Source organism: Cebus imitator, unplaced genomic scaffold, assembly GCF_001604975.1.
Source record: "Cebus imitator isolate Cc_AM_T3 unplaced genomic scaffold, Cebus_imitator-1.0 Scaffold16, whole genome shotgun sequence".
NCBI lineage: Eukaryota > Metazoa > Chordata > Mammalia > Primates > Cebidae > Cebus > Cebus imitator.
In genome coordinates, this window is record NW_016107331.1 from 2,570,157 (window position 1) to 2,598,036 (window position 27,880).

Sequence of the window (27,880 nt, forward strand, 5' to 3'; positions counted from 1 at the left end):
GTGGAGCTCGCCTGTAGTCCCAGCTACTCAGGAGGCTGGCACCAAAGAACCCGGAAGGTGGAGGTTGCAGTGAGCTGAGATCGCACCATTGCATTCTAGCCTGGGTGACAGAGTGAGACTCCATCTCAAAAAAACAAAAACACAAAAAAATCCTAGAGACTGTGACTGACACTTGGAATTCAAATATTTGTATGGAAATGGTAATAGAGAATTGCCATATTTTAATAACAATCTATAATTATTTAATTATCTGTGCTCCTTTAGAAACATTAAAAAAGCCAGGCATGGTAGCTCACGCCTGTAATCCCAGCACTTTGGGAGACCAAGGTGGGTGGATCACTTGAGGTCAGGAGTTCAGGAGTTCAGGAGTTTGATTGAGACCAGTCTGTCCAACATGGTAAAACCCCCTCTCTGCTTAAAAAAAAAAAAAAAAAAAATTAGCTGGGCATGGTGGTGCGCACCTGTAATTCCAGCTACTTTGGAGGCTGAGGCACAAGAATTGCTGGAGCCCAGAAGACAGAGGTTGCAGTGAGCCCAGATGGCATCACTGCACTCCGGCCTGGGCGATAGAGCAAGACTCCATCTCAAAAGAAAAAAAGGAAAAAGGAAAAAACATTTTAAAGAGTCCCAAAGTTACTGAAAATTATTGTAAAGGTTTTGATGTTAGCAAAGGATAAAGATAATGTAGAATTGCAACAGTGATGTGCTGTTAGTGATGTGCTAAAAATGCATGGCAATGAGGCTGGCACTGTGGCTCACACCTGTAATCCCAGCACTTGAAGGCAGAGGTTTGAGCAATTCTCATGTCTCAGCCTCCCAAGTAGCTGGGATTACAGGTGTGCACTCACCCCCCATCCACCCCTGGGTAATTTTTGTATTTTTTTGTAGAGACGGGTTTTCACCATGTTGACCAGGCTGGTCTCAAGCTCCTGGCCTCAAGTGATCTACCCATCTCAGCCTCCCAAAGTACTGGGATTGTAGGCATGAGCCACCGAGCCCAGCCTGCCTTTGTCTACATTTTTAACATTCTTGGTTGGACTTTTTAATCTTTCAAGCGTTTGAGGATATTTGGGAACTATACATTGTATTTCAGGGGAACCCATGTTCTGCAAGAATCATTCTGGCAGTGGTCTATTATTATCCAGGGTGATTTCTTTCCCCTCATTGGAATTGGTGGAGAGGACCCTATGTTCTTTTACTTTTGGGGATGTAGAAAAGCTGCAAGTGTATAGCATATCCTTCTGGGTTATCAGATTGTAGCCTTGTTCCTTGTCTTTGCGATATGCATTCTGACAAATGCATAATGTCATATATCCACTATTTCAGTATCACATATCATGGTTTCACTGTCCTAAAAAATGCCCTGTTCTCCAAGTATTCATCCCTTCCTCTTTGTCTCCGTTCCCTGCAACTCTTGCAACTATTGATCTTTTACTATCTCTATAGTTTTGCCTACTAGTGTTTTTTTCTCTCACACTTTTAAGTAAGTGCTATGCACACACAACTTCAAGACAAGTTTCTTATCTCTGCCATCCAATCAGATTGCCTCCTCTAACTCTTTTATACAATGTATCTTTTCCTAAGGACCTCCTGGAGGGTGGTGGAAGAGATCTGCCTACTATAAGCTGCAGTAGAGATAGCTTTTGTTCCCTAGTATCTATTCTTCTTTTCTTTCTTTTATTAATAAAACAATCCCACCCCATGAAGGCTGGATGCTACATTTTCTACCTTCCTTGAATATAGGTGTGACTTATGGGATATGAGCAGAAAGGATATATGCATGCAAGTAATAAGAACTGACAAGATTGAGAAAATAAGACATTTACCATGGAACTTTAAATTTGTGTCCCTTTATAGGGCCATACTAACGAAAGGATATTATGAATTACTGTTTTTTTTTTTTATTGTACTTTAAGTACTGGGGTACATGTGCAGATCATACAGGACTGTTCCATAGGTACATATATGGCAATATGGTTTGCTGCCTCCATCCACCTGTCACCGATATCTGGCATTTCTCCCCACGTTATCCCTTCCCAACTCCCTACCCCCCACTGTTCCTTCCCTATTGCCCCCGCAACAGACCCCAGTGTGTGATGCTCCCCTCCCTATCTCCATGTGTTCTCATTGATCAATACCTGCTTATGAGTGAGAACATGTGGTGTTTGATTTTCTTTTCTTCTGTCAGTTTGTCGAGAACCATGGTTTCCAGATTCATCCATGTCTCTACAAAGGACACGAACTCATCATTTTTTATGGCTGTATAGTATTCCATGGTGTATATGTGCCACATTTACCTTGTCCAGTCTATCATCAGTGGGCATTTGCGTTGGTTCCAGGTCTTTGCTATTGTAAACAGTGCCACAGTGAACATACGTGTGCATGTGTCTTTATAACGGAATGATTTATAATCCTTTGGGTATATACCCAGTAATTGGATTGCTGGGTCAAATGGAATTTCTATTTCTAGGTCCTTCAGGAAGTGCCACACTGTCTTCCACAATGGTTGAACTAATTTACACTCCCGCCAACAGCGTAAAAGTGTTCCTGTTTCTCCACATCCTCTCCAGCATCTGTTGTCTCCAGATTTTTTAATGATCACCATTTTAACTGATGTGAGATGGTATCTCAATGTGGTTTTGATTTGCATTTCTCTAATGATCAGTGATGATGAGCATTTTTTCATATGTTTGTTGGTCTCATATATTCCTTCTTTTGAAAAGCGTCTGTTCATGTCCTTTGCCCACTTTTGAATGGGTTTGTTTGTTTTTTTCTTGTAATTCTGTTTTAGTTCTTCGTAGGTTCTGGATATCAGCCCTTTGTCAGATGGGTAGATTACAAAATTTTTTTCCTATTCTGTTGGTTGCTGGTTCACTCTAATGATTGTTTATCTTGCTATGCAGAAGCTGTGGAGTTTGATTAGGTCCCATTTGTCTATTTTGTCTTTTGTTGCCAATGCTTTTGGTGTTTTAGTCATGAAGTTCTTGCCTGTGCCTATGTCCTGAATGGTTTTTCCTACGTTTTCTTCTGGGTTTTTATGGTGTTAGGTCTTATGTTTAAGTTTTTAATCCATCTGGAGTTAATTTTAGTGTAAGGTGTCAGGAAGGGGTCCAGTTTCTGCTTTCTGCACAGGACTAGCCAGTTTTCCCAACACCATTTATTAAACAGGGAATCCTTTCCCCATTGCTTGTTTTTGTCAGGTGTGTCAAACATCAGATGGTTGTAGATGTGTGGTGTTGCCTCCGCGGCCTCTGTTCTGTTCCATTGGTCTGTATATCTGTTTTGGTACCAGTACCATGCTGTTTTGATATATGAATTATTATTTTAAAGTAAATCCTGTAATTGTCTCTTGAAAGACATATTTATACTGCATTGTAATTTTTGGTAATAAAAGTATTTATTGGTTAAAGGAAAATGACTTTGAATGTGATGCAGTTAGTATAACCCTATTTTGAATTAAAAAATTTTTACATGAGTATCAGAAAACTAAAACAAAAACCGAAAAAGCTGAAGTTTCAATTTCTAGAAGGCTCTGTGTGAAACATGAACATGAAAGTATAATGGACAAACAAAAGCCTAAAATAATGAGAAAAAAGAAGAGTTGCATCTGTAATCCCAGCTCTTTGGTAGGCTGAGGCAGGAGGATTGCTTGAGGCCAGGAATTCCAGGTTATAGTAAGTTATGATCAGGCCATTGCATTCCAGCCTTGGTGAAAGAGCAAGAGACTCTGCCTTAAAAAAAAAAAAAAAGAAAAAAAGAAAGAGTGACTAAACTGGGTGTGGTGGCTCACTCCTGTAATCCCAGCACTTTGGGAGGCCGAGGCAGGTGGATTATGAGGTCAGGAGATCAAGACCATCCAGGCCAACATGGTGAAACCCCGGTCTCTACTAAAAATACAAAAATTAGCTGGGCATGGTGGCAGGTGCCTGTAATCCTAGCTACTAGAGAGGCTAAGGCAGAAGAACTGCTTGAACTTGGGAGGTGGAGGTTGCAGTGAGCCGAAATAGTGCTACTGCATTCTAGTCTGGCAACAGAGCGAGACTCTCTCAAAAAACAAGAGTAGCCGCAGAGCTGGAAGGAAAATCAGGGCACTGTGGGTTTTACTCAAGCTAAAAGAAGCAAGACTTTTTAGAAATGAACAACATGTCCAAATGAAACAAAAATATAATAAAATAAGTATTAAAAGGGATTTAATAATTAAGATATCGTTATAGAATGGGTATGTCATGAAGTTATGAGATTATGTACATATAAAGCTTTTGGACTATGGTAAGCATTCAATAAATTTTAACTTCTGGCCAGGCACGGTGGCTCATGCCTGTAATCCTAGCACTTTGGGAGGCCGAGGTGGGTGGATCATCTGAGGTCAGGAGTTCAAGATCAGCCTGGCCATCATGGTGAAACCACATCTTTTGGAAAAAAAAAAAAAAAATTAACTTGCTCTTTTTGTGATCAATTCCTTGTTTTATTCATCGAATACTTATTACTAGTTAGGAATATTAGGACTAGAAAACAATACCTCACAATGAAGCCCTCAGAAGCAGCCTCAGAAGCAAATGTTTTTCTCTGACCTTCTCCTGCCTTCCTGTCTCTCAGTCCCATTCTCCCTGAGGCTAGCCATAGAAACTAGGCAGGCCATAGAAACCAGAACCCCTTTTCCCCAAAGCCGGCCATAAATCCTGGAAATACTACTTTAATTATCCCCTGTCTTTCTTTGTAAAAACTGGCCGTAAAGAAATTATCTGATCTATCTTTTCTGACTGTAGGTCCTAAGACCTTCATTGCAGAGAGGGTCCTGCCCCACACCCAGAAGGAAGGAATGCATGCCCAGAGGTGCCAAGAAGAATCTAGACAGACAGGCCTTGCTGGGTTTCCCCACTCAGGCTGTTAGCATTAGAGCATACCCTCTTGTCCAATCATATTTCTACACTGCTGTCCATACTTCTTCGTGGGACGTACAAATGGACATACAATTTCCCCTGTATCTTTGGGTCTTCATTCTGAAGGCTCTCGTGTATACATGCTAAATATACTTGCATGCCTTTCCTCCAATTACTCTGCCCTTTGTGAGTAAATTTTTCAGTGAACTTCAGTGATCAGAGAGGGGAGGTACAGGAGCTCTGCTTGAGCCTAGAAATGCTACGATGACAGACTGCAGCCTTAAAGCACTTTATACAATTATGGGGTAAACACATAACTAGGCCAATATCATTCTTTGCCATGAGGGATATGATGAGAGGAAGTACATGGAGGTTAACGGAGTTATTTCTTTTAGTTTCTTTGTTTTTGGCATGTGAATTATTAAACTCTAAAACACCTCCAGTGCAAAAAATATTTTTTAAAATTAACATGGTAGTTGACGCACTGTTTCTAAAATATTGAATACAATGTAAAGCAATGGATCCATTTAAAAAAATTATTCTTATTTTTAAAACATTTTGTAGAGATGAAGTCCCTCGGTGTTGCTGAGGCTGGTCTCGAACTCCTGGACTCAAGTGATCCTCCTAATTCGGCCTCCCAAAGTGCTGGGATTACAGGCATGAGCCACTGTGCCCAGCTGCATTCTTGTTTTCATTTGTGAAATATGTTTTTAAGGTAAATATTTAAAGTTGATGGAGACACATACTTAAACTCTCATTTACAACACACTGCCTTGTGTTATTTAAAAAATTAAACGGATAATCTAAATTGGCAGTTACCAATTAATTTATATCCATAGTTGCTAAAAAATGTTAGGGTAAGTTCATTTTTATTTGTTGCATCATTTTGAGTTTTAAAGTATTTTACATGCAGTAAAATTTATACCTCATAGGTTTTGACAAACAGTGGTTTAGTCACCAGCAGTCACAGTATAGAAGCTCTCAAGCTCCTTTTTAAGTCAACCCTATCCTCCAGGCCTTCGCCCTGGTCGCCACTCATCAGCATTCTCTCTCTTTTAAAAATACTTATTATTTGGAAATCATTATAGACACAGGAAATTGCAAAAATACTACAACACCTAGAGTCCCACGTACCTATCACCTAGTTTCCTCGAATGGTGACATCTTACACAACTGTAGTACAAGATCAAAACCACGCCATGTAGTTTGAAGGCAGGTTTTCCTTTCACTTCTTCGCCTGCATTTTTTCCCTTTCATTTCCAACAAATTTAACTCTGTTGTTAAAAGGAGCAGATGCTAGTTTTCTTTCAGATGTCTGCTATTTCAGTTCGATCACCCCTGTTACTCCTACTTTTTTTTTCCTAGTCTTTATCCCCATCGTTTCGCCCCAATTTAATTTTGCTGCTAGAGGTTTTTTTTTTTTTTCCTCCTCTGAGATATGTGCCACAGATGGTACTATTGTCAATTTTCGAATTCCTAACTTCTCCCTCCATCCGTAAGTTTTCAAGGGGTAGCCATGCTTGTGCTTAACTGTTGTGTTTACAGGACTTTTTGCAGTGTGTGCATGCTGGTATGGCTCTCCAACCTTTTAGGGAGATGCTAGGAACCCGCTTTCCCCTAAACGTGCCGTCTTTGTGCTCCGCGGAGGGCACCGCGTGCGTTCGGTGGGAAGTGGCGGTGGGAAGGGGGTGAGATCTACCGGCGAAGCGAGAGGCGGGGCCTTGGCAACTGTGGACCCGGGCGGCGGGGAGGTCTCGCTTTCCACCTCTCCACCCCGTCCCAGTACTGGCCTGGGTCCCAGCCCCACCCCTGCCCGGAGCGCGCGGCGGATCACGTCACCGGCCTGCACTAGGCTGCCCCCACGGCGCGCGGGAAGGCGCATGTGCACACGCTCCGTTTCGGCCGCCGGCGGCGCTGACAGAAACAGGCCACGGTCGCTTCTGGTTGGCCTGGAGGCGCGCTGGCTATGCTCATCCACCGCCCTCGAGGTCCCCACAGCCCCATCATTCAGCTCGCTAGGGCCGCCGGCGCGGCGGTGTCCTCGCAGGAAGCTGAGTCCCTCTCCCCGGCTCTCCTCCCCTTGGCTCCGTTGCCCCGCCCTCGCCGGGCTGGGCTGCGGGGTCAGGGGCCGAGCGGAGCCGGGTGAGTATTCCCACAGTCCTTGCCGGTCGCCTACTTCCGGCTCTGCTGCCACACGGTTCTCGCCCTACTCCTAGTACAGGGAGGAAAGGCGCGCGCGGGTAGGCGGGAAACAGCTCAGCCCCGAACAAAAGGCTGGGGAAGCGGCCCCTCAACTGCAGGCCTGTGCTAGCCGCACCGCGCGGAGCTTGGGGCTAGCGGGGAAGGGCGAGGACACTGTTTCCCCTCGGATCCGCCCCTTGTCGCGCACCTGGTGTCACCAGCGCTCCTGGGCCACTACCCAAAGGCTGCGGCACCCTCGAAGTGGGTAGTTACTGTCTTGTGTTTAAAATCCACATACTGATAGTAAATAGCAAGCCTTTGACCATGCGATGTTGAAACAAAGAGTATTAAATTACTGGGGCTTCCAGTGGCTGAGTGCAACTTAATTTGAAGTTTCTGATTCATTAAGTATTAGGAGAAATAACCTGATATTTAGAGCCAACAGGTTTTTCTTTTTTTAAAAATACCTCACAGATAACCTATAAAATCATGAATTGGCGGGGAGGGCGGGAGAATGATAATAGTTGACTGCTTTATAGAAACTTTTAGTGGCGATAAAATTACAACAGTATTGGAAATAAGGCAAAAGGATGATAACGTGTCTTTTTAGAGTCAAAATGAAGCCTATTTAACAGGCCCATCTGAAGATGGTTTAGGTTTCTAGGGGACTGTATTTTGTTTGGCATGATGATACTGATTAGGACCAAGGCTTTGTAGTTAACATCTTTGATTGCTAGAGATGCAAATTATTTCTGAGTGGGAGAGAAAAAAGTACAGTACTCCTAAAGGTTGTAGTTTTATTGCCTTGTAGGCTATTAACCATTTTTCTATCTAACCTATTAAACTTATACCATCATTTTTTCTTCAGTGTTTGTACTCAGTTCCTCAAATGCTTCTGGGTGCGCTAAGCCACTCAGCTTGTTCCATTGTGAGTTTAATAAGTCTTTGTCGCAGGTTCACTTTGAGTCATATTTATAACTTTTGTTATTGGACGATGGTCTCTATTCTTTAGTGGCAAAAACAAGTTTATGCGTCTCAGGATCGGAGAACACAGACCCTGTGTGTACTCAAATACATCATAGGATCCCATGTAGAATCGTTTCTCATTGCTTCCGAAGGGTTAAATATTGACCAGAGGAAATGTTGCAGAACCTTGACCAAAAAATAAGTCCTGAGTATTGAGAAATTAAAGTCTTGCAAATTGCAGTTTAAAAGTTGTTATTGATATTTTAAATTGAATAAATTAGTTGAAATAGTAGTTCTAAACTGCATACGTTTGAATGCGAGTGTCAAAAGTTTATATTCTCTGTGCCCTGCTTTTCCCTTGCCACCTTCTGTTTTATTTAGGATAAGGTTAACTGAGGTTTTGCTACATGGTGGGCCATTCAAGTTAGGTATAATGTGTTGGGACAAACTATATGTTGACAGTAGTTCCTGTTGCCTAATACATTTCTGAGAAAGGTAAAGCGTCCTTTAGGAAAAATAAGTAGGGTAAAGCTTACAAAAGATTTCTTAAGATGGGCTTGATTTGGTTATTATCTTTGAAGCCTAGAGATGTGTTTGGGACTCAGAAGTTTGTATTTGAATCACACATATAATCAGGGAACCTTAAGAAAAAAAAAGCCATAGAGATCATTTGGTGATTATCTATTGATAACAAATGTTTTGAGGGGACAATCGGCCTGAGTATAATAAAGCAATTAGAAAGTTGGGGAATGGAGAATAGGAGAATAAGCTATACTTGAAGGAATCCTGATTAGGGAATGGTTGCTGAAAACTGCAGAGACAAGACTTCTCTAATGGGTTTGCCTGATTACATAGGTTTATAAAATCCAGGAAGAGTGCTTAATAATAAGAGTTTAGTTTAGTTTAGTTTAGATGCCCAATATCTCTCAATCCATACTCTCTCTTCAGGTTCTTTACTGGTCTACCTCATTTCAATCTGTTTGAGGTTCACTGCCACTGCCCCCATCCCTTCAATCTCATTCTTTCTATATCCTCCTATACCGTAATTCAAGGATTAGCTGAAATCTAACTGCTGTAGGGCACATGCTCTGGTTCCAGGCTGTCTTAGGTCAAATTGCTACACTTAACAGCTGTGTTACCTTGAACAAGTTACCCTCTCTCTGTCTCAATTTCCTTATCTATAAAATAAAGAAAATCCTAGTAATTTATCTCAAAAAGTTGCTATGAGGATTTGTTGCCATAGTTCTTAATACATAGTAATACGTGTGATTTTAATTATTTTAATCCATACTAATTCTTTAAACAGGTTGTACAGTTTATCACTGTTTTTTTATTATCCATTATTCTCTGATGTTCTTTTCAATTTGAATCTTAAAAATTTGATTACTTTGAGAAGAATGTGTATTCTGAAAAAAAAATCGATTACAAACAATTGAAGGCAAAGACTGTGTATTATACTTTTTTAAAGTCTCTTAAACTGTGGCTGGGTACAGTGGCTCATGCCTGTAATCACAGCACTTTGGGTGGCTGAGGCAGACAATCACCTGAGCTGAGGAGTTCGAGACCAGCCTGGGCAACAGGGCAAAATCCTGTCTCTATAAAAAACGCAGAAAATTAGCTGGGCATGGTAGTGCACATGTGTGGTCCCAGCTACTCAAAAGGCTGAGGTGGAAGGATCACTTGAACGGGGGTGGTAGAGGTTGCAGTTTGCTGAGATGGTACCACTGCATTTCAGGCTGGGTGACATAGTAAGACTCCCCTCCCCTTAAAAAAAAAAAATCTCTTAAACCTCTCAGGATGCTCTGGGGGCTCAGTGTAATATATTTTTTTCTTCCCATCTTACATCTAGTTTTTTTTCCCCAATTTTTTAATTTTACTTTTGTAGCTTATAGTTTTAAATTTATACTCTATTTTGTTCCAAAAGTATTTGAGGTAGCTTATAAACCATATGATATATAATAACATACAAAATAAAGAGAAATCAAGATCATGAAAATATGAAGTGTGAATAGAAAGATGTGATTAGGGTGAGTTATAATTAAAAATATACTGTGAAATATTATACAATTATTAAAGGTAGGCCACAAGGTTCTGAGCTTCATGATGGTCAAAGGACAGAAGTAAACATGTTTATTGCCCAGCAAAAACATAGCTTTCTGTGTTAAAATAATTAATTGGGAGGCCATTGCTTGCAGAGCCTCCAGTGCCCTGGGTTCCTACATAAGCAAACTTACACCCAACTCAGTATAAATGGTTGTATTCTAGGAAAGTGAAACTTTAGCCTAACCAATCAGAAAGCACCAACTAACCAACCATCAACTTACAGGAATGATCCAAATAAGGCTACTCCACTTTGACCAATCATGTATTTTCTTGGTCTTGCTTCTGTGTTCACTCTACAAAAGACTTCAAAAGCCTTCTTTTTTTTTTTTTTTTTAAAGATGGGGTTTCACCATGATGGCCAGGCTGATCTCAAACTCCTGACCTCAGGTGATCCACCTACCTTGGCCTCCCAAAGTGCTAGGATTACAGGCGTGAGCCACCGCCCCCGGCCTCAAAAGCCTTCTAATTGTGTCCCTTTGGTGCAGCGCCAAATTGCTTGCATTCTGGAGCTGCACAATTCATTAATATGCCTAGTGTTCCATTATTGGAACACTAAGCTTGTAGGAATTATTTATATTCTGCTCAAGGTCATTGCCAAGGTCTGATTTGTCACACAGCCTCCAGCATAAATGGGTTAACCATTGTCTGTTCAAATGAACGGGTTTTTTTGTTTGTTTGTTTTTTTTCTTTTTTTGAGTCGGAGTTTCCATCTGTTGCCAGGCTGAAGTGCAGTGGTGTGATCTGGGCTCACTGCAACCTCTGCCTCCTGAGTTCAAGCAATTCTCAGCCTCCTAAATAACTGGGACTACAGGCATGTGCCACCATGCCCGGTATTTTACGTTTTTAGTAGAGATGAGGTTTCTCCATATTGGTTAGGCTGGTCTTGAACTCTCGACTGAGATGATCCGCCTGCCTCAGCTTCCCAAAGTGCTGGGATTACAGGGGTGAGCCACTGCGCCAGCTATAAACATTTTCTTGTTTTTGTTTTTTTGAGACAGGAACTCGCTGTGTCACCCAGGCTGGAGGGCAGTAGTGCAATTATGGCTTACTGCAGCCTCGATTTCCTGGGTGCAAGCTATCTGCCCATCTCAGCCTCCCAAGTAGCTGGGACTATAGGTATGCACCACTATGCCAGGATAGTTTTTGTATTTTTTGTAGAGGTGGCATCTCACCATGTTGTCCAGGCTGGTCTCGAATTCCTGAGCTCAAGCAATCCACCTGCCTTGGCCTCCCAGAGTGCTGGGATTACCGTGCCTGACCTCAGATAAACTCTTTAAAATTTTAATGTGCCTTAGTTTATCTTTTAGCACTTAGTAAATATTTAGTGAGTGAAATGGAGGTTGTGATCGCAGATTTTAAAGGATATTCTGAGTACCTAGAGTTAAATTCTCTAGATTTCATTAATTCCTTATCTCTTCCCAGTATTTCTCAAAGGGGACTCTACTGGCATTTTTATGGACAACTCTTCACTGTGTGGATTGCACATTGTAGGATGTTTATTTTACCTGGTCCCTCAGCACTAAATGGCATTGGCAAACTATAACTTCCTTTCTTTTTGACAATCCAATATGATCCCATTTATTTCCAAGCTGTTCTTTGGAGAGTGGGTTCCCCATAAAACTGGGAACCATTGGACCTTATTTGCCCAGAGTCGACTCCACTCAAGCTATGCTCCATCCGCTGCCATTTGTTTTATTTTGAATCCTTGCATTCTTTTCAGACCCTGTCTTCGCAGGAACTCCTCTATCTTTTTGGAGTGGTTTTGTCTCCACCTAGTTGGCCCTTACTCAAATTTCAAAATTTAGGTCTTTAAGAATTTAATTCATGTCTTCAGAACTCCAAGTTTTGGAGTCTTCCTTAGTTTTCTCAGGAAGTTTGACATTCTTTTCTAGGAGGACACTCACAGCAAGTACTAGGGTATCGTAGGTACTGAGTAAATGAATGAAAAAACTTGTGGAAATAAGGCACATTAGTCTCATCTCTGAACAAAGACTTTTGCAAGAAGAAAAGGGAATATATCTTTCATTACAATAATGTCCAACCATTTACCTATTTTCCAAAAGAAAAATATGGTGCTTGGTAGTACATTTTAAAGACAATTTGCTCTATCATCTGTATTCAGCCTGGCACTGTTTATAGCTTCTGATATTGTGTTGATCTTTTTTTTTTTTTTTGAGACAGAGTCTCGTTCTGTTGCCCAAGCTGGAGTGCAATAGCGTGATCTCAGCTCACTGCAACTTCCACTGCCCGGGTTTAAGTGATTCTCCTGCCTCAGCCTCCCAAGTAGCTGGGATCACAGGCACCTGCCGCCATGCCCAGCTGATTTTTGTATTTTTCATAGAGATGGGGTTTCACCATGTTGGGCAGGCTGGTCTCGAACTGCTGCCTTCACGTGATCTACCCACCTTGGCCTCCCAAAATTCTGGGATTATAGTCGTGAGCCACTGCTGTTTTCTGTTTTTTCTTATTTGTTGGATATTTTTGGTCAAGGTCATACCCCATTATTTCCTTATTTCCTAATACTATTGCCTCTCATTTAAACATTGATTTGGAATATGTATTCCAATGGGAAGGCAAGGAGGGAGAATTGAGCCCTGCTGGTCATCTGTTGTCAGGACTGATCCACTTCTCTTTTGATGTATCTCTGCTATCTTACTGGATTGCCCAGGACCAGGCCTTATGTGTCCCACCCAGGCTGCCAAATGTCTTGAAATCCAGGTCTTTTACCAGCCCTGTCAAAATGATTCATCTTTTGTCTAGGGATCATGCTAGTCTTTTAGGTTATCTTTTAGGTTATCATGCTATCTTTCTGGCCAAGGCTTAGGATCATTTAAATTTGCACTGTGGGTGCTTCCTTGCTTTCTAAAATTTGAGGACCACTGCTTAAGGACCTTGCCAGGTAAGTGATTAAATTAATCTAAATGAATTCAAGCCAAATTGCCATAAAAGTAGTGGGTTGACATTTAACTCTCCTAGCTAATATTGCATTTTTTTTTTAAAGAGTCTACACTTAGAGTTATAAATAATGTGGAATTGTTGCTAGAAGGGACAAGTATTCAGGAAGTTGCCTACTTTATTAGTCAAAAATGATTTTTAATGTTTAAATGTATGTATAACATGTTCTGTGGTAATCACATTTTTGTAAATGATCTTAAGTTCCGGGAAATTTAGTTATATTTCTTATATTGTTTTAGTCCCATTATGACTCTGATATACATTGATTTATAGATTCATCAAAAACAATGTCTCCAACAAAAAAAATAACAAAGAATTAGTTTCACACACATTAGATTAAAAATCACATTAAAAAATATGGAGAGTGGTAGTGAAAAAATTGTTTTCAATTAAAAAGGATCATTTAAACAATGATTATATACAGTGTTAGAATTCACTGAGGCTGCTTTTCTGGAAAGATATACGTGAACAGCAGCAGAATAAGCTTCTTCTATGCTTCTAGTCTAAGGGCAAACTTATAGTTTGGAAAGACTACCCTCACTTGGTGAGGAAAATTATTCTGTCTTTCCAATCTTTAGTCTCTGCTAAAGCAGTTAGAAAAAGGTTTTGATTGAATGTAAAAAAAAAAAAAAAAAAAATCAAATAGCTCTTTAGCCAAAGTAAGACTAAAGCAAAATAGATGTATTAACAACTTATACTTTATGACACGAGGAGTGCTGACATTTCTAACTTTTACTAACAACAAGACATGAGAGGGTCATTGTTTAGGATGAGATGAGAATTGAAATTCATCTTTTTACTGAGAGTTCATTTGAGTGACTGTCGTCATCTCTAGTCTGAATTTAGTTTAAGATAACTTAAGTCTGGAAACATAGGCAGTTCACATGTTTAAGGTTTTTCATTTGCAAAATAAGGATTATTCTTGCCATTATTGCTTAATAAACCACATTTGTGGTTATTTCCATTTTTAGCCATATTTTCAGCCATCTCATAATAGGAAGTTCTCAGATTCTAATTTCTGCCTCTAGTAGTTTATGAACTTGGGAGAGGACCAGAAAGTATTACAACTTGAAAAGTATGTATAAAAATGTTGATTGAATTATATTTACATTTTTGAGTTGAAATATTCTTGCTTGAGCAAAGAAACAATAATTATTCCATGATATTTCATTATGATACATTATGATGAATCGAGTTGAGATGGATATCTTTTTAGCATAGTATACTTCCTAATTTTGTAATCAAGCCGTAAGTGTTTGTATTATTGTATTTAGCATCCTTCAGCAATCCTAGTCCTTAGATAATTTAAAAAGTATTCAACCAAATATTAATTAGTGTTTTGATGTTCAGTCATCTTGCTTGTAGCACAGTGCTGTTAATTAGATAAACTATGGCTATTGAGTGAAATTTTATGTTTAAGTATTTTCAATACTTCAGTAAACCTCAAGTAACTGGAGGGCTTAGGCTTACTTTGTTCAGTTTTGTTATTAAGTAAGAGTTTGTTAGAATTTTAAAAATTTAAGTATATTAGTATTCTTTATGAATGAAAGTTAATTTTTCTTTGATTTAGTATCTTTCAGTATATGTCAGGGACATCATACAGTTGGAAAAATTCCCTCTGGCTGCACCATATCAGTCTTCTCTTCCTATTCTAGTTTTGTGTTCTCTTGCTGATTGATGAAATGGGTCCTGTTACCGTCTACGTAATGTTGATGTAGAATCAGTATTTCCAGCTCAGATTTCTCTTTCCTTCTGAGTTGAAGACACACCTCAAAAATGCCTGCTAGACCCCTTTACTTCGGCATTCCATGTGCATTTCAAATTCAAACTCAGTATGGCCAAATTAAACCCATCTCTCTTCCCAAAACTGCTATTCTTCCAGAGACCTCTGTCTTAACTCAATTTACCACCACCTAAAGGCAGAAAGCTTGGAATCTTTTCTCTTCCCTATCTCCCACCAGTCTTTTCAGTTGTATTGTCCATATCTAGTTCAATAGCAGTTTATTTTTCATAGACTCACTTTTATTGAGTCTTTTCAAGGTAATTGGTTATAGAAATAACAGTTGTACTTCTTTTTTACTTTTATGTTTTTGGTTTAGCATTTAATTATAGTATGTATTTATGATATGAGAACATGGTTTGTGAACACACAGTTAACTGATGGGAGCAGAGGTGCTTCATGAGCAGCATGCTGTAGACCTGAGTCAGTGTTGATTAATCTGGCAAGTTGGTTAAATGGAGGTTGGATAAGAGAGTTTCTACTATAATATTTGCATTTTTTATCTCCCTTTGTTAGAATATGAGCTCTTACAAGGCAAGGACTATTAATTTTTTCATTGTTGTATACCTAACCTTTACTTATTCACAGTGCCTGCTACTTAGTAGATATTCAATATGTATTTGTTGGATGAATGAGCAAATTCTTGCATAGATTATACTAAATTTGAATAATCAGAATTAGCTAGTATAGACAGGTCATTGGCCTTGGAGCCAGATGGGTTTAAAATCCTTGCAGTTTATGTGATTTTAATTCAGTTGAAAAAAGGCATCTGGAATGTTTACTATGCTAAGCACCAAAGATATAGAAACAGGAATATAAAAACAGAAACAAGCTGGGTGCGGTGGCTCACACCTGTAATCCCAGCACTCTGGGAAGCCAAGGCAGGCGTATTGCTTGAGGTCAGGAGTTTAAGACCATCCTGGGCAACATGGTGAAACCTGTCTCTAATAAGAATACAAAAATTAGCTGGATGTGGTTGTATGCAAATGTAATCCCAACTACTTGAGAGGCTGAGGTGGGAGAATTGCTTGAACCTGGGAGGTGGAGGTTGCAGTGAGTCAGGATTGTGCCATTGCACTCCAGCCTGGGTGACAGAGCGAAATTTTGTCTCAAAAACAACAACAAAAATAAAAACAACAACAGCAAAAATGGGGATAAGGTGAGAAAGATAGAAAAACAACAATGCTTTTTTTTTTGAGATGGGATCTCACTATATCACCCAGGCTGGAGTAGAGTGGCATGATTATAGCTAACTGTAGCCTTGAGTTCCTGGTCTCAAGCGATCCTCCTGCCTCAGCCTTCTGAATAGATGAGACTACAGGTGTGCACCACAATGCCTGGCTAACTTATTTTTTAGTTTTTATGTAGATGGAGTCTTGCTATGTTTACCAGGCTGGTCTTGAACTTCTGGCTTCAAGCTGTCCTCCTGCTTTGGCCTCCCAAATTGCTGGGATTACAGGTGTGAGCCACCACGCCTGGCCAAAACCATTTTTTAGTGGCCTTGAGGTTATTTTCCATTCTACATCCCAAATTTTGGTTTATTGCCAGAAATAAATAAATTAGCAGAATTCCTTTCGATATCATTCTAAAGTTTATGCTAATACTTAGTTTTTATATTGCAGTTATTTAACATGGAAGAAGATGAGTTCATTGGAGAAAAAACATTTCAACGTTGTTGTGCAGAATTCATTAAACATTCACAACAGATAGGTGATAGTTGGGAATGGAAACTATCAAAGGTAATACTGGATATATTTGTTTGTTTTCTATCTCAATAGAGTTTTGTTTTGTTGATATGTAAAACCTCCATAATTGAAAGTAAAGTATGAAAATTGGCTTGATTTAGTAGAAGGCTGAAATTGAAGGATGTCTTAAAACATGTCCAATTTATTACTTCAACTACATATACTCATTATTATTAGGTTAAATAAATATTATTTTGAAAAGCTCTTAGGTAACCTGCTTTAATTTAACAGATAAAAATTAGCATATTAATTATCTGAATGTAAACAGATGTTTCTGTGGTGCTTCAAATCATTTGTTTACACTGTTAATTTTCTTAGGAAACTACTTTCGTCTAGAGAGTAAAAAGATGGTCTTGAAACCAAACCATAAACAATCACAAATTCTGAAATATTGAGGACAGTATTAATTGGGAATTTTCTATTAATATAAACATATTTCAAAATTTTTTTTTTTGAGACAGAGTTTCACTCTGTTCCCCAGGCTGGAGTGCAGTGGTGTGATCTTGACTCACTGCAACCTCTGCCTCCCAGGTTCAAGCGATTCTTGTGCCTCAGCCTCCCTAGTCGCTGGGACTGCAGGTGTGCACCACCACACCCAGCTAAGTTTTTTGTATTTTTAGTAGAGACGGGGTTTCGCCATGTTGGCCATGTTGGTCTCAAACTCGTGGCCTCAAGTGAGCTGCCTGCCTCAACCTCCTAGTCCTGGAATTACAAGTGTGAGCCACTGTGCTCGACCCTAAAATTTTTTTTTTTTTGTTTTTTTGAGATGAAGTCTTGTTCTCTTCTGGAGTGCAGTGGTGCAAATCTCGGCTCATTGCAACTGCCACATCCTGGGTTCAAGTGATTCTTGCACCTCAGCCTCCTGAATAGCTGAGACTATAGGCGCATGCCACTGTACCAGCTCATTTTTGTATTTTGAGTAGAGATGGGGCTTCACCATGTTGGCCTGGCTGGTCTCGAACTACTGACCTCAAGTGATCTGCCTGTCTCGGCCTTCCTAAGTGCTAGGATTACAGGCGTGAACTCCCATGCCTGATCTAAAATACGTATATTTTTTCTTTTGGTTCTGTTCAGTAATAATAATGTAAAAGGCCTGTGTACTTATTTACTTCCATACTTACAATTAGTAAAGTTCTCTGTCAAAAACTGTGTTTTTTTTTTTTTTTTTTTGAGACAGAGTCTCTCTGTGTCACCCAGGCTGCAGTACAGTGGCACAATCTCGGCTTACTGCAGTCTCTGCCTCCTGGTTCAAGCAATTCTCATGCCTCAGCCTCCCAAGTAATAGCCGGGATTTTAGGTGTCCACCACCACGCCTGGCTAATTTTTGTATTTTTAGTAGAGACAAGGTTTGGCCATGTTGCCCAGGCTGGTCTTGAACTCCTGACCTCAAGTAATCTGCCTGTCACAGCCTCCCAAAGAGCTGTGATTATAGTCGTGAGCCACCACGCCTGGGCTCTGTCAAAAGCTTTTTAAAGAGTTCCTTGAAATCCCTTTTTTAGAAAACAGGTAAGTTTCTCTACTTAACATTTTACTTGATTCCCAAAAAACGATAAATACTGATTCCCTGCTGGCTGGTTCTGTTTCCTGTATGCATTCTGAGGAATGAACAATTTGGATTTGAGTCCTATAATTCAGAACTGGGCCCGGAAGGTGTAGGTTTTGATCAGGTCCAGAGTGTCACTGGGGAAACAAGCCATGATTTCCTCTTGGGCCATGTGCAGGCTGAACTTTGACAGGGTGGCTTATGGATACTTCAGAGGAGAGGATCAATCTTTTGTGGTAGAGTCCAGCCCCACTCTCTAGGTAGTGATTATATAGTTGATCAGCCCTCAGGAAGTCTCCCTCTCCAGGATAATATGACTGTGCTAGCACCTTTAGTTGGTTTTGTTCCTGAGTATATTTAATTTTTTTGTTTGCTATTATGTTTCAATTTTAATTCATCCTATTTCTTCTATGATTATTGCTGACATGAACACTTGTAATTTTATATATTAATTTTGTGACCATTCAGTCACCTTGTTGAATTCACATATTGGTTTTCATGGAACCCTGTCTCTACTAAAAATACAAAGTAGTTTCTCTTGGGTCTTGTAGGAATGAGGTCGTCTGCATGCATACTAAGAGGTTTATTTTTTATTGTTTTTTAAATTGACTTCTTTGTGATAGTTCTTTCTATTATTTTATGCATTGACTAGAAAAATGTCAAGTAATAGTGATAACAAATCTTACCTTGAACCTTTTTAATATTAATGCTTTTATTATATAATGATTAAATAAAATATTGGTTGTTTATTCATTGAATGAGTATAGGTTTCTGACCCCTTTTGACCTGTAATAATATGTGTGATTATACCTTGGGGACTTTGCCTTTAAACAAGTTTTTTTTTTTTTTTTTTTTTTTTTTTTTTTTAAAGAATGTTTTCTTTATCTTAAGCTGGAGGCAGGATGACAAATAATCCTGTTACCATTCCATTACCTGGCAGAATGAGGGAGGGGAAGGCTAGGGAGGGAGCTGGGACTGTGTATGCATTTGTGTTTGAAGGGTGAGGGGGTTGGAGCTGAGAAGGATCTTCAGTAGGGAAATTCTCTCTGTCAGAAGCTTCTCCATTGAAGTTGTAAACTAATGCCCCAAGAACCAGTTTTCAGGATTTGTTTTTATTATTGATCTTTCTCTAAAAAGGTATGCTTGAGTCTAGCCTTCTGTTGGCTGCCACTGGTTGCTTAGGTAGGATAGTTCCTTACCCTTTGTAGTGAGAGTTACACCTCTAATTAAGGGCAGTTGACTTTCATGTGGGGGATGAGCCCCGAGATAGTATCAAAGCATTGTAATAAATGGGTGAAGCTGCCAGAGACAGAACGATAGGAAGACTGAGTCCAGTGGTCCGTGACTGAACAGAGTGCCTGGCCTATTGCTAGGTTGGAAACATGAGCCTAAGTGTTACCAGATCTTTTGATATTTTGAGAAAAATAAAACATTCAGAATTTGGGTGAAGAGATCTCTGAATTTTTAGATGCTGGCAACTAATTAAAAAAGATTATTTTTCCAACAGTGAGGACCAAACCAAACATGTCAGTGATGCCTGATGGGGTGGTCAGTTTATGACTTCTGAGATTGGGTGTCTGCCTGGTATGACTGTGGTTTCTCTTCCAGCCCTGCCTCAGCACATGCTGAACACATGCTGAGCACATGAACTGAATTAGTGAAAGGGGCTCTAGGCAAAGCAGATTCCTGTGTTCTCAATTTGGCATTTTTGCCACCTAATTTCTGCAATCCTGTGCCATTTTTCTGAAGGGAATTGTGAATCAGTCACTTGCTTATATCCTCAAACCTTTCATTGCATTATATAGTATCTCAGTCTTTTTCTGGGACTGTTTGGAGACAGTATTGTTATACTATTGTTTCGGTTTTCAGGCCTCAGAAATTTATTTATTTTTTTAATAGTAGTATTGAGGTATAAGTGGCATACAATAACCTGCATATATTTAAAGTGTATAATTTATTAAGTTTTGACATGTCTATAGACCTGTGAACCTTTACTGCAATCAAGAATGAACATATTCGTCACCCGATAAAGTTTCCTCATACTCCTGCTTTCTAATGCCTCCCCTTGCCCCTTCTTGATTCTGAAACTTATTCTTAAAAAGAGTCTTTTTTACTTTGAGAGACCGAGGCAGGTGGATCCCCTGAGGTCAGGAGTTGGAGACCAGCCTGACCAACATGGTGAAACCCTGTCTCTACTAAAAATACAAAAAATTAGCTAGGCGTGGTAGTGCACACCTGTAATCCCAGCTACTTGGGAGGTTGGTACAGGATAATCGCTTGAACCCGGGAGGTGGAGCTTTCAGTGAGCCAAGATTGCACCATTGCACTCCAGCATGGCCAACAAGAGTGAGACTCGATCTCAAAAAAAAAGAAAAATAGAGTCTTATCTATACCCACATATAGAGGCTCCTTTATTTTATTTTAAATTTTTGGAGACAGAGTCTCTGTCACTCAGGTTGGCGTGATCACTGCAGCCTCAATTTCCCCAGCTCAGGTAATCCTCTCACCTCAGCCTCCAGAGTAGCTGGGACCACAAGTGTGGACCAGCATGCCTGGCTGATTTTTTTTTAGTTGAGACAGGGTCTTGCTCTGTTGTCCAGACTGGAGTGCAATGGCATGATCATGACTCACTAAAGCTTTGGCCTCCTGGGCTTAAGTGATCCTTCCACCTCAACCCCCTAAGTAGCTGCACTACAGGCCCGTGCTGCCACACCCAGCTAATTTTTTTATTTTTGTAGAGATGTGGGTCTCACTATGTTGCCCAGGCTGGTCTTTAATTCCTGGGTTCAAACAGTCCTCCCACCTTGGCCTGTGAAAGTGTTGGGATTACAGGTGTGAGCCACCATGCCTGGCCAAGTCTCCTTTAAAGAGTATATATTGTCCTTCATACCATATAATCACTTCGGCACCATCCATTTTATTTTTATTTTATTTATTTTAAAAATTAATATTTTTTTGAGATGAAGTCTTACTCTGTCACCAGGCTGAAGTGCAGTCGTATGTTCCCAGTTCACTGCAACCTCTGCCTCCCAGGTTCAAATGATTCTACTGCCTCAGCCTCCCAAGTAGCTGGGATTATAGGCATGTGCCACCACGCCCAGATAATTCCATTGTATTTTTAGTAGAGACAGAGTTTCACCATGTTTGCCAGGCTGGTCTCGAACACCTGACCTTAAATGATCTGACTGCCTCAACCTCCCAAAGTGCCAGGATTATAGGTGTGAGACGCTGAGGCCAGTACATTTTATTTTTTGAATTTAAACAGAATTCTGACAATATTTAGAGAATTGGTATAATTCAACTTTACAGAAAGGCATAAAACATTATTTTTTAGGCAAAGTTGATGAGAAAAGCAGTGTGAATTAATGAAACATAAATTATTAAAAAGTTTTACTTAAAGTAGGCAAAGTCTTTTTAATTTTTATATCTGGAGCTATGCACAATAAGGACAATACTTTAAATCAATATTTTTCAGTGAGGCTGGAATGCTGTTGGCATCTAGGCAGGATAATTCTTGTTCTCCTACCTCTAATCTTTCTAAAACCCTCAGGAAGGTGGTACACTTGTTACAACCATTGTTTACCATGATGGTCTGTCAGGTATTAAAGATAGTGGTTAAGAGCATGGGCTTCACAGTCAGATAGATTCAGGTTCAAATACCTGCTTTACCATTTACTAACTGGATTTTAGACATATTATGTAATGTCTCCAAATTCTATATTCTTTATCTGTGAAGTGGGAATACTTAACCTTATATGGTTGTTGTATAGATTAAATGTTACTTTGCATTCAGAGTGTTTAGCCTGGTTTCTGACACATAGAAAGCCATCTCATAATTTTTAGTTGTTTGAAATTTTCCCTGTCTTTTATTACAGAAATAATGCTATAAATGAAGTTGTAGTTAGGTTTTTAGAAAACTCTCTAAAAGTAGTATTTAGCACCAAATATACTGTTCTGGTTGCTAGTATATTGTTCTGAGTTTCTTTAGGATTATAAAAGGGAACCTAAGAAGGAGAATTCTCTCTTCCTTTTTCAAGAAGAGCCTTACCAGAACCATCTTTTCTTTAGCAGCCCATAATCTCATTATGTTTCACATCAGCTGGCTCTACACTAGTTCAGAACCATGTAGCTTCTCACCTGAACCATTTCAATGGCCTGACAACTCTTCTCCAATTCATTCAACAAATTGCTGTCATAGTTAATCTTTTAAAAAAGATCTTTGTAGGAGTCCCATTTTCTACATGATTTTTTTCTTTGTTTCAGTTTGAGTTCTCTCATATCACAGAATAATATAGAAACTCCATCACAGTGTGTTCAGGGCCCCACATTGTGGCTTCCTGCTACCTCTCTAGCTTCATTGTCCACTCGAATTCATTTCTTTTCACTCTCTCTCCAGAGTCCTAAAAATGAAGGAAAAGCTATTTTGAAGAATAGATGAGTAAACTTTTATCAACATTAGAAAACAAAAAAATATATCATCAAGGGATCCTAAAGCTTGATGAATTTCTCAAAGATAGAAAGCAGGAAAGATTGGATTGAAGAAAGAAACCAGATCCCAAAGCAGGGTTTAGAGAGGACCATGGTGAAACAGTGGAGGGGAGGGGAGCAGAAGAGAGTGCTCCAAGTGCAGAGATTTTGGATCCAATTGCAATTCTGAGTTATTTACTCTCTGCTTTTATAAATTGTTTAGCAGTAAGCATATTAAGCTAATAAGTTTTAATTAAAGCCTCTTTTTTACTTAATTTTGAATAATCAGTTTTACCCTTGATATCTTTATATTCACAGCAGTTTTGAAGATTCTTACTTTAGCCTTCTTAGTTTACAGAGTTAGTCCTTTTTATATTAGGAAAAATGGCAGGAGCAAATATGTGTATTATTATTAATGTTCTCCTAGGGTCACACTATAACCACATCGTCAGTGCATGTTTGTCGTGATGGATCATAAAAATACATCTGTAAGCAAAGGTGTTAGACCATTGTTTTAGTTCATTAAGCTTGACATTGAATAAATGAGTCCCTAACATTCTTTGGACAGAGGTGCCAAGAATCCCAGGTGGTTCTCCTGCTTTTGTACCTTCCTGGACTCCTAGATCTGCTTTCTGTTCTAGAGAGCTGAAAACATTGTATAATCTCGAATTTCATGTTGCTTTTAAGATTCAACCTTTGAGGTTATTTTTCAGAAATTTTACCTCTCTGTGTGTGTGTGTGTGTTTTGAAACAGTCTCACTCTATCAGCCAGGCTGGAGTGCAGTAGCGCGATCTTGACTCACTGTAACCTCCACCTCCCAGGTTCAAGTGATTATCGTGCTTTAGCCTCCAGAATAGCTGGGACTACAGGCATGCACCACCATGCCTGGCTAATTTTGTTTATTTGTTTGTTTTTGGTAGAAATGGGGTTTTGACATTTGGCCAGGCTGGTCTGGAACTCCTGGTCTCAAGAGATCTGCCCACCTCAGCCTCCCAAAGTGCTGGGATTACAGATGCGAGCCACCATACGCAGACTCACTTGAGTTTTTAATATTCTTTACCTACACAACTGAAAACAGTAGAGCGCTTTAAGTCCGATATATCAATTGAGGCAAAAGATTTGCCTCTTTTGTGCTACCTTATGATTTCTCACTTTGTATTCACTTTGAGCCCTATACTTCTTAAGTGTCATCACTTTCATTTCCTGTTTTCTACTCATTTAAGAAAAGGCAAAATGTGCTAAAGTATTCATATAATTATATAAATGCTAAAGTACAGACAAAAATGGTGGCCAGGTGAAAGTAATCTGCTGGCAGGCAGTGCTACCCTGTAGAAGCTCAGAATGTCCTGTCATCAGCTGATGAAGAAATGTCCAAATTGGCAAAGATAGCAATTTAAGTATCTTATGTAACAGTTCATAAATGTGTGAGCTATTTAAAAGTCCAGTGTATAAAACTTGAGAATTGCTTTCATGTATTTTATTTCTGGGGATAATTTGTGTTGTGGAGAAATTATATAGACTCTGAGAGGTGTAATGACGGAAGTTGTTTTCATAAATGTAAATTTTGATGGAGATCTAGTCAACTAGTCGTGATTCTTCTGTGATTACTAAATACTTGATTTTACTTAAAATTATTTTATCATTTACTTTAAATTTATTTTATCATACTAAATAAATTTATTTTAATTTACCTCACTATTTAACTTTTGCTTAAATTTTATTCTTCCACTAATTTGCCTTTAAAATTTTTACATATACTAATATTTTTAAAGTCTTCACAAGACCCACTTTATCAGTTTAGTTCTCAGTTTCTTTGTTTGTGATATGGGGTATAGTTACTAAATGGTTAATGGTGCTAAGGTCAGTGCCTAGGTGCTGGAGTACAGTGGAGTGATCGTGGCTCACTGCAGCCTTGACTTTCTGGGCTGAAGGGATCCTCCTGTCTCAGCCTTCCCAAGTAGTTGGAACTACAAGTGTGTACCACTACACCTGGCTGTTTTAAAATTTTTTGTAGAGATGGGTCACACCATGTTGCCCAAACTGATCTCGAACTCCTGGCCTCAAGCGATCCTCCTGCCTAGGCTTCCCAAAGTGCTGGGATTACAGGTGTGAGCTACTGTGCCTGGCTGTGCCCAGGTGTTATTATTGCGAGTCCATGCTCTAGACTCCAGGGCCCATGGCCTCTAGTGGTTGCTTTTCAAAGAAGCACATCAAAAGGAATATGCATCAATAGCAAATGGCAATCATATACTGAAGGTTAGGTTAAGTTTGCAACTGAAAGTAAAGTTTGTAGACAGAATATCACAGTGGCTAAGACCTTGGCCTTTGGAACTGTTTAGAACTGGGTTAAACCCTAGATATGATTGTATCCTCATGCAAGTTATTTTTTCTTTCACAGCCTTAGTTTTTATAACTAGCAAATGCAGATCATAGCACTTCCCATGTACATGGTTATAAGGTTAATGAGAAAACAAATATGAAAGTACTTAGCAGAGTACTTATATACAGGAATCATTCAATATATCTTAGCCTATATAAAGTAATAAGAAGTGAATGTGCACATGAAGGCTGCCAGTCTTACATCTACCGGCATCCCGACCTGATGCTGACACCGATGCTGGTACACACACATGCATGGATGCCAGCGGCCCTACCCCCTCACCCTGTACCACCACTGCGAACATTCACATGGAGGCCATAAGCCTTGCGCCCTCCAGTGCCCTGCCACATCCAACAAGTATGCACCCTGCTGCATTGCTGTTGCTGCTAACATGTCCAAATGAACATGGATCCCACTGCCACCATCCAACAAAGCACTTTGGTTGGTATCACCCATCAGAGTCTTGTGACCAGTGGTCTGGGAACACCTGAGCTCCTCCAGTGCAGCAGGTTTATAACTTGAGGGGCTAGAGAACAAAGCTGAGGGCCCAATACCAACCCCTCAGAATTAGAGCACATAGCTCAGGAGGGCTAAAGTGAGCCTTGGCCCCCTAAAATCTTTCAGATTGAAGTAACATCAGCCCACACAGATGAGAAAGAACGAGTGCAAGAACTGTGGCAACTCAAAAAGCCAAAATATCTTCTTACCTCCAAACAACTGCACTCGTTTCCCAGCAGTGGTTCTTAACCAGGCTGAAATGACAGAAATATAATTCAGAATATGGATACTAATGAAGATCATTGAGATTCAGAGGGAAATTGAAACCCAGTTTAAGGATTCTTAGGAACACAATAAAATAATGCAGAAGATGATAGAAGTGGCCATTTTTAAGAAAGAACCAAACTGATCTGATAGAGCTAAAGAACTCACCTCAAGGATTTGAGAATACAATTTTAAGTATTAAAAGCAGAATCAACCAAGCTGAGGAAAGAATCTCAGAGCTCAAAGACTGGTTTTACAAAATAATTAGACAAAAAATCAAAATCAAAAACAAAAACACAAAACGATAAAGAAGAATGCACAAAACCTCCTGAAAAATATAGGGTTATGTAAAGAGACCAACCTATGACTCACTGGTATCTCTGAAAGAGAGGGAGAGAAAGCAAACAACTTGGAAAACATATTTCATTGCATGGATATCATCCATACAAATTTCCCCAACCTTGCTAGAGAGGCCTACATTGAATTTCAGGAAATGCAGAGAACCCCTCCAAAATACTACACAAGAAGACCATCCCCAATACACATAAAAATCAGATTCCCCAAGGTCAAAATGAAATAAAAAATTGTAAAGGCAGCTAGAGAGAAGGGGCAGATCACTTAAAAAGGGAACCTCATCAGGCTGACAACAGACTTTTTAGTAGAAACCTACAAATCAGAAGATTTTAAGGGCCTATATTCAGCATTTTTAAATAAAAGAGTTTCCAATCTAGAATTTCATATTCAGTCAAACTAAGCTTCATAAGTGAAGGAGAAATAAGATTCTTTGCAGACCACCAAATGCTAAGGGAATTCATTATCACCAAACCTGTCTTACAAGAGGTCCTGAATGTAGGGCTAAATATGGAAAGGAAAGACTGTTACTGGCCACTGTAAACACACACTTAAGTACATAGGCTAATGACACTATAAAGCAACCACACAAACAAGTCTGAATAATAACCAGCGAACAACATGATGGTAGGATTAAATCTACATGTATCAATATGAACAGTGAATGTAAACAGGCTAAATGCCCCTATTAAAAGACACAGAGTGGCAAATTGGATAAAAAAGCAACACCTAACTCTCTTCAAGAGATCCATCTCACATGCAGTGACATCCATAGGCTCAAAGTAAAGGAATGAAGCAAAATCTACCAAGCAAATGGAAAACAGAAAAAGAGCAGGGATTGCCATTCTAATTTCAGACAAAACTGACTTTAAACCAGCAAAGGTAAGAAATGACAAAGAAGGACATTACATAATGGTAAAGGGCACAATTCAGCAAGAGGACATAAATATCCAAAATATGTAATCACCCATACAGGAGCACCCAGATTCATAAATGAAGTTCTTAGAGACCCACAAAGAGACTTAGGTAACCACACAATAATAGCAGGAGACTATTATCAACAGTATTAGACAGGAGACCCCATCAACAATTAGATGGATCGCTGAGGCAGAAAACTACCAAAATATTCGGGACCTGAACTCAACACTTGACAAAACAGACCAATAGACATCTACAGAACCCTTCACTCAGAAAGAACAGAATATACATTCTTCTGCATATGGCACTACTCTAAAATTGACCACACGCTCAGACATAAAAAATCCTCAGCCAAAAAAAAAAAAGGAAAACCGCACAAAATCATACCAGCCACACTCTTGGGCCACAGCATGATAAAAATAGAAATCAGTGCTAAGAATATCACTCAGAACCATACAATTAATGGAGATTAAACAACCTGCTCCTGAATGACTGGGTAAATAATGAAATTAAGGCAGAAATAAAGACATTCTTTGAAACTATTAAGAACAAAGATACAACATACCAGAATCTCTGGGACACAGCTAAAGCAGTATTAAGAGGGAAGTTTATAGCCCTAAATGCCCACATCAAAAAGTTAGAAAGATCTCAAACAACCTAACATCCCAACTAGAGAAACTACAGAAATAAGAGGAAACCAACCCCAAAGCTAGCAGAATATAGAAATAACCAAAATCAGAGCTGAACTGAAGGAAATTGAGATGCAAAAAAATAACCATACAAAAGATCAACAAATCTAGGAATTGGTGTTTTGGAAAGAATTAATAAGATAGGTAGACTGCTAGCTA

General features: G+C 39.4%; 1 protein-coding gene across 5 annotated transcripts in view; it reads left to right on the forward strand.

The window, feature by feature from the left end:
- The first annotated feature begins 6,948 nt into the window (after positions 1-6,948).
- ATG10 (autophagy related 10) overlaps positions 6,949-27,880 on the forward strand; it is a 281,245-nt gene continuing 260,313 nt past the window's right edge. For 4 of the 5 annotated variants that reach the window (XM_037731180.1, XM_017507852.2, XM_037731185.1 and 1 more), the window contains exons 1-2: positions 6,949-7,022; positions 16,488-16,604. In XM_037731180.1, the coding sequence (XP_037587108.1) occupies positions 16,497-16,604 (108 nt within the window). In that variant the 5' untranslated portion in view covers positions 6,949-7,022; positions 16,488-16,496. Of the gene's footprint in view, positions 7,023-7,048; positions 7,323-16,487; positions 16,605-27,880 lie in introns of those variants that run through there. The other variant, XM_037731184.1, reaches the window with a different exon arrangement.